This window comes from Beta vulgaris, chromosome 7, assembly GCF_026745355.1.
Source record: "Beta vulgaris subsp. vulgaris cultivar EL10 chromosome 7, EL10.2, whole genome shotgun sequence".
NCBI lineage: Eukaryota > Viridiplantae > Streptophyta > Magnoliopsida > Caryophyllales > Amaranthaceae > Beta > Beta vulgaris.
This window is the reverse complement of record NC_079208.1, coordinates 7,362,079-7,369,872: the sequence shown is the minus strand read 5'-3', so window position 1 is coordinate 7,369,872 and position 7,794 is coordinate 7,362,079. Positions and strand designations below refer to the sequence as shown.

The window sequence follows — 7,794 nt, the reverse complement described above, 5'->3', positions numbered from 1 at the left end:
TTGAATAATTTATTTTCGGTTCCTGAATATTATTATATTGTTGAAGACAAAAATAAAGCCACTTGAATACCCGAATCAAGGTGGCTTTTTTCTAAAATCTTGAAGAGTTGTGGATAATTGACTTATAGCTTGAGCAACTAATTTGGACAGGAATATTTCAAATATTCCCCTTTGGTTGACGAAGGATAAGTACTCTATATATATATAGGGTGCCAATCTTAGCTACCATATCTCATATCCAAGAGAAACACGAAGCAAGTAACAAAACCCCCCTTACCAAATCTACTTCTTGCCTCTTGGGAACTTATAATTCTAGCAAAATTTATTGCAAAATGAATAGCCTTATAGTTTTCTTCACTTTTTCTCTCTTGGTTTGTCTCTCTCATGCAATAGAAGTTGATTTTTGTGTAGCAGATCGTAGTCTCCCAAGAGGGCCAGAAGGATATGCTTGTAGAGATCCTGCTACTCTAACAACAGATGACTTTGTTTACACTGGTTTCCGTGGTGGCAGAACGATCACAAATGTACCCGGAAACAACGTAACTCTAGCATTTGTTGATCAATTCCCAGCTTTGAACGGTCTAGGTATTTCTATGGCAAGGTTAGACTTTGGTGTCGGGGGAGTCATACCTGTACACTCACACCGAACATCAGAAGTTCTAATTGTATCAAGGGGTTCAATAATTGCGGGATTTATTGACACAAACAACACTGCATACTACAGAAGACTTGAGGTTGGAGATGTTATGATTTTCCCACAAGCCATGCTTCATTTCCAAGTTAATGTTGGTACCACCCCAGCTACTGCATTTGTTAGTTTGAATGGTGCAAACCCAGCAATATAATTCACTATGAACTCCTTATTTGGCGGTAACTTACCTGCTGACATAGCTCAACAAATCACTCTTCTAAGTAACGCGGAGGTAATGAGGATGAAGAGGGCATTTGGCACTGCTTAAAAGCCTATTTAAGTTATTCTTTTATTGATTACCCAATCAGCCAATTTATTTGTCTGTTCAATAAATATATGACAACATGTGTTGCTTGTTTCAATTCTTTCATATTTATCGGTTTTAGTGTTTATAGTTCATTTTGTAGTACATTCACCAATAAATAAAATCATTCGTCGTTATTCTAATCAATGTTTATTGGCTCTGTTTGACAACACATTTAAGTCATCTTAAATGACGACTAGGTTTTAAAAGTTTAAGTAACCTAAAATAAATAGCAGTGTTTGGAGTAAGAACCTAAATAAAATTTAAGCTCAAACATTTACTAAAATTGAATTGCTATCAAATATAGCATCTCTAATTAAGGTACTGAAATTTTGAGCTAACTTTTCAATTTCAGCTCTAGTTCAGCTTATGTGCCCAAACATAGCCATCATACTGTCTTTCTATTGCCATCGAGGTTAAATTAGCTATCATAACCCATTAAACACAGGGTTGTTCTCGCCGTTTTATAGGTATTGGGTGGGAAAGAATAATAAGTTTGTTATTAGGGAAACAATATTTGTCAAATAATTAGAAAACTATCCATATCAAACAACTGAAATTTTGAAGAGTAGAGAAATGGGAAGAAGTTAAGAAAATGGTGCTTACTTTATCTCAATGGAAAAATTGTTTTAAATAAGTCAACCTTTACGCGGTCCCATATTATCACATTAATATAAAAAATTACCACTATTACTGCTATTGAATTAATGCGATTTTAGCTATAAACCTCAATAGACTGCGTGAGAAAAAAAATATTTAAAATAATCTATTAATACGGTTTCTCACAGAAAAAGTTGCAGCAATAAATGAAATATATTATTATATTTGATCAATTGCTACGATTTCTCTAAGAAGAAACGCCGCAATAGGTTGGTTTAACTTAGAAAACACGCTTTTTTTTTTTTTTGACAACAAGTACAAACATGAAACTAATTAACATTGCCTAACCTGGCTGCGACAGCTAACTCATGCGCTGGTGCGACTAAATTCCTGTCTACCTTATGAATCTTACAAAAAAGGAACTTACGGCTTAGAGCTTGTATATCAAGAGCTAAAGCTGCAACTTCGAATGGATATTTTCGGCTCCGAAGTGCCTGTACAATCTCGCTGCTATCTGAGAAGATGTGAACGCGACTAATACCTTTCGTGAATGCTTCCCTCATACCTCGAAGAATTGCGTAAGCTTCCGTTTGAATGGGTGATAAAGAGACAACCACGTCGTTTCCTTCGAAAATCTTGATATTATCAATAGTGGCTGACCATCCGATTCCTGCTCTTGGAAATTGCTGTAAATGGCGCTTCCAAGCTCCATCTACCCTGACTATGCATCCTTCTTGATCCCAATTATCTTGAGAATTCAAACACCTATTCGTCCTTTTACTGTCATCTGGGGATAGGTGTGAATGTCTATTCCTGAATTTGTTGTTGTCAATGAACTCCTTAAGGAAGGTTGATTTAGTTACAACGATACTAGCAGGGTTCACATCTTCCCTCCTGAAGATGATGCTATTTCGATGAATCCAAATAGACCATAGAGTTGCTACGAACTCCGTTGCACGTATTGACGTAACTCCATCTTCCTTCCAGAAAATCCTGAGGAAATTCTTGATCCACTCCTCAATAGGTATGTGAGGGTAGGTGCATGTCCGTATCCCCAACACCGAGGCTGCCCAAACACGAGATGATATATCACAATCTCTGAACAAGTGACTTTCATTTTCTATGAATTGCTTACAGAGCGGACAATTCTCCTGTACTGAAACATTTCTTTTTACCAGATTGAAGTTTGTAGGCAGAGCTTTATTCAAGAGTCTCCAGGTGAAAAACTTCCATTTAGGCTTGAGGTCGGATGCCCAGAGTTTGTTCCAGAAACGCCTATTTTCCTGGGATAAATTCAATGCCCCTTTTTTGGACAGATAGAAAGCGTAAACATCCTTAACTCTGGGAATATCAGAATTGGTCTCGCTCCAAACAAATCTGTCATGCACATCTTCTTCCGGAATGTGTGTGGCTAGAATCCGGATTGCGGACTCCGAGCTGAAGCATCTCCAGATGAGCGTAGGGTTCCATGCTTTCTGATTCGAGGCGAGCAGATCCTTGACCTTTAGTAAACCCATGTCTGATAGGTTTATCCCAGTTTATTTTTCTTATGTTGATGGTCTCTCTCACCACCAGCGTCACATAACCGCTGGAAGTCGGAGTGGCACAATTAACTGTCGGACATTGAAAGATTGTAGAAAAATCAAGCAAAAGCTCGATTTGAGTTTAATCTTTTATTTTTTGTAATAAGAGTTTGGTGTTTGTTCAATTCATTCTTGATTTAGTTAGATTTGAAACTATGGTGTTAGATCTTCTGTATTATTATGATTATTGGTTAAGCAAATGGATATAGGAGCAAATCTCGTCTTATCTTTTTCATCTAATGAATACCATCTTCAATTTAATTACTTCTCAATTTACTGTAATTCTTCTCGCTTGATTTTTCTAATCTTTTACTCTAATTTATTTGAAATTTCGTTCTCTCCATTTGAAAGCAAAAAAAAAAAAAAAAACTATTATTGCGATTTCTTGAAAAGACTCCAGCAATAGGTAAAGTTTTTTTTTGACGGGAAGCAATAGGTAAAGTTGTTTATTAGGGTTTGATCTCTTGTTTTTGCATAAGAGTGTAATCATTTTACGATCAAATCATATCTTTTTTAGAGGGCGTTTGGTATCATCAACGTAAACGGAATGGAAAGGATTTTGATAAGGAGGAAAAATGGAAATAATAACCGTTATCTTTAATAGTTGTTTGGTATCCTAGTGGAATGGAAACAATTGAAAGGTTTATGATTGAAGAAGGAAAAACTTGTTTTGTGTCCACTAGTTTGATAAGGGTAACAAATGGGGGGATTATGTTTCCCTCCGGAAACGGTATTTATTATTTAACACTCATACCAAACAATTAGAAATGAAAACGCTTATTTGAATCCGTTTCCTGCATCAAAAGTTTTCATACCAAACACCCTCTTAATTGTAAACCACATCACTTTAGAAAACTATAGTCATTGCATTATTTGCATATCATCTCTTTAGAAAAACTTCGGACATATGAAGGAAAATTTATTTAGGAATATGATGACAATATTTAATAATTTTAATCCCTACTAAACACAATATATTATAGTAAAGAATTGGGTCCGAATAGTCTAATAGATTCTAATTTAAGTCACCAACGTATTATTCAGCACAATTACTTGACAAGTAGCCCGTAATGATATATTCTAGCTTCCCCCTCTCTTTCTTTTTCTCTCTAAAACCCTAGCCTCCCCTACTCCTTCATGGTAAGCCCCTTTTTTCCTTTTTTCAGTTTTTATTTTATTTTCTTGTTTTGTTGAATAAATTAGTATCTCTTTATGGATTTTTCAAACCCTATTATGGGGTTTTTAGTCTCTGTTGTGGAGATCTCCTTCTCCCATATGGGAGTTGTGACTTGTGAGTGTGGTTTTTTTGTTTTTAGGTATGAGAAATTGTTCTTATTGGTTGAAGTTCAAGACTCAACATGGAGGTATTGGAATCTCGGATGCGGTTAACATGGCTCGATCAAGAATGATATTCCAAAACTATGTCAGAATGATAGACTTCCTCATCAATAGTTGTTTGATTCAGCAAATACAAGGGGGCTGCATTGTGTTGCTCGATCTGGTTCATTATAGTTTCCTCGAAGATGAATTTGATTTAGCCTTGTTTAATCGTATCTTATTTTTCTTTAATATCTATTGTAGATGCCATTTGGCCTTCAATTAATGAAACTTCTCTTTAAAAAAAAGCACAATTACTTGACGGTTGGTCTTGTCGTGAGAAAGTAGTCGAGTATGTCTTATTTACACCAACACTTGTTAAGATTATTTAGAGCCAATTTTTCTTATTATATAGATAGCTAAAAGAGTTTTAATAAAATCATTCGTTTGCTTTTTTCATTCTTCCTGCTACCAATAATCGTTGAACCGTTGCCCTCAATCCTCATGCAATCACATTAATGAATAATTACACCATCAAGGCACAAGTATGGCTAAAAGGGTTTTAATTAAGTCATTAGTGATGAACTCAAGAAACAATCCCTTCTTCATGGTTTAGTAACCTATGAATCTATGATTGACGTCGTTGATAGCTACATTGGAAGTATATTGTTAAATCACAATTTGTCAGATCGAACAAACTTACCTTTTATGAAAAATCATTCTATCACCTTTAGAGAAGTGCTCCTAAATTGAGGTAGAGTTGGTATCTCATTGCAGTACCACCTCGAATTTCAGGGACTTTCCTATGGTTCAAATCTCCATCCTAACAATATGTTGGGGCATTTATTTCGAGATGTTTAGCTTTGTACCTAGCCTCTAAGCTGGTGTGCCCTGTAGGCTAGCTAGTAGCCTAGCAAGGGTTGGTCTTTAGACCAACTACCTTTCCTAATAAAAAAAAAAAGATGGGTGGTTCTAAATCACGTGTATGGGAAATGATTGGCAATAAACTAGTTGGATTATGGATAGACGAATAGATCTCCTATTAGGCTATTTGCTAGTTTTAGGCCTGAGTTATTCCCCGAGTAATTATGATTTTCATTTATTAATATTTTACTTTTAAATATTAGTTGGTTTAATGGTTAAGACTTAAGTATATAAGTTTAAATTCATGGGATCAAATCTTATACCATACATTTTCTAAATTTTTTAATTGTATGTGGAGTACATGAAATAAACACTCCAAAAGATAATGCATTATTCTTCTTTAGGAACTCCTTGTAATATATTTGTATAGATATTGCCAAAGGAAAGAATTGGGAGCAATATTGTCCTATTAATATTACCCTTTTAAGTTTGTAAATTATTCAAGTAGATAATATCGTCTGATTAATGTTATGTACTGACAATAACATAATGCTTCTAATGCTCAACTAAATGTGGGCAATGCTGAACTTGCTATTGTCATGGCTCATCAGTTGCAAGAAATGCTGAAGTTAGGTGGCAGCTCTTGCAATTCTGCTATGAGAAAGGGAGATGAAACAGATGAAGAACTAGACACTCACTTTGCAGGTTTGACTTCCTATCATTTTGTGAATCATGCTGATGATGCTTGGATCATTGATTCTGGGGCATCAAATCATATGGTTGCCAATCTTGATAAACTGAAGAATGTGAAACAATTGTTTCACAAATTCAAAATAAATCTTCCAAATGGTGGTACAACCTATGCAACTCACATGGGAAATGTATTTCTCATAAATGGAATTGAGCTTAGGGTTTACTTTATGTTCTTGAGTTTAAACAAAACTTGTTATCAGTTCAGAAGTTGAAGGAACATAATAAGTATTCTGTGATGTTTTACAAAAACTATTGTGTTATGCGGGATTGCACAACACAAAGAATTAAAGGAATTGATACGACCACTGGTGGTCTCTACTACCTTTACAATCAACCCTTCATCAACCAAGACACAAGCAAGCATGCTTGCTCAAACACAACACAAGAAAACAAGCTACAAGCACATCCTGCTAGACCTAAGGCAAATACTAGTCATGTTTTGAATCAAATGTTGTTGTTGCTGATAAAAACTATAATGATGTTTTGATGCAGTGACTTAAATTATGGAAATTTAAGCAATGAAGTATTTTCTATGAATGCAAAAGTTTCAGATTATTCTCTTTGGCATGTTAGGCTAGGACATACATCCATAGAGAAAATGAAACACATACCTAGTATAAAAGGATGTGTAAAAGATGCTGACAAAGAAATCTGCCTTTCTTGTCTCGTGGCCAAGCTCACAAAAATACCTTTTCCATTAAGTACCACCACTGTGACAGGAACATTTGATTAAATTCATTTAGATATATGGGGTCCATAAAAAGTCCAATATCAAGGAAAATATAGGTTTTTTCTTATAATTGTATATGATTTCACTAAGGCTACATGGGTGTAGGCGTGTAGCTATCGAAATATAAATCTGACTCATTTATGACACTCAAAAGATTTTGTGCTTATGCTCAAACTCACTTTGACAGAAAAGTAAGAGTAGTACGATTAGATAATGCCTTGGAATTCAAGGATATGATCAAGAGTGCATTACTTTGTTTACTAAAAAGGGAATAGTTCATCAAATCAGTTGTGTGGATTGACCACAACAAAAATGGTGTGGTAGAAAGAAAACATAGCACCTACTTGATATAAGTAAGGCTATGAGGTTTGAGGCTGGTCTTCCTTTGTCTTACTGGGGAGATTGTGCTCTGAGGTTTGAGGCTAGTCTTCCTTTGTCTTACTAGGGAGATTGTGTTATGACTGCAACCTATATCATCAATAGGCTCCCTTCTAGTGTTGTTAAACACAAAACACCTTATGAGCTGATGTTTGCTAAACAACCTAATTATACTCACATGAAGGCCTTTGGTTGTTTGGCTATGGCCTATAATATAGATAAACACAAGGACGAGTTTACAACTAAAGTTGTTCCTTGTATTTTCTTGGATATCCTACAACCCAAAAGGGTTACAAACTTAACAACATGTTGACCAAACAACAGGTTGTTTCTAGAGATGTGAAGTTTTATGAGTATGTAATCCCCAATCCCATGCAATCAAATCAATCCATTTCCTTCATGAATCCTCTCCCCCTTTGACCAATCTCACCTCAAGCACACCACTGAACTTCAAAATGAACATAACTTCCATCCTAATGATGAACCTACTATTCATGATACATCTCAAACTGATCATACTTTACCTTCTTCACAACCTACTATCAAAATATCTACTAGAACAACTCACGCTCCT

The 7,794-nt window shown here is 35.3% G+C and overlaps 1 protein-coding gene across 1 annotated transcript; it reads left to right on the top strand.

The window, feature by feature from the left end:
- Positions 1-247: 247 nt before the first annotated feature.
- LOC104898620 (auxin-binding protein ABP19a-like) lies at positions 248-1,138 on the top strand. Its single transcript, XM_010685715.4, has one exon. It carries the CDS (start codon positions 333-335, stop codon positions 843-845), a length of 513 nt encoding a protein of 170 aa, XP_010684017.2. The 5' UTR covers positions 248-332; the 3' UTR covers positions 846-1,138.
- The last annotated feature ends 6,656 nt before the right edge of the window (positions 1,139-7,794 follow it).

What these genes read in the sequence shown, in the direction of transcription:
- LOC104898620 (XM_010685715.4), top strand. Translation starts at nt 333, where the DNA reads ATGAATAGCCTTATAGTTTTCTTCACTTTTTCTCTCTTGGTTTGTCTC.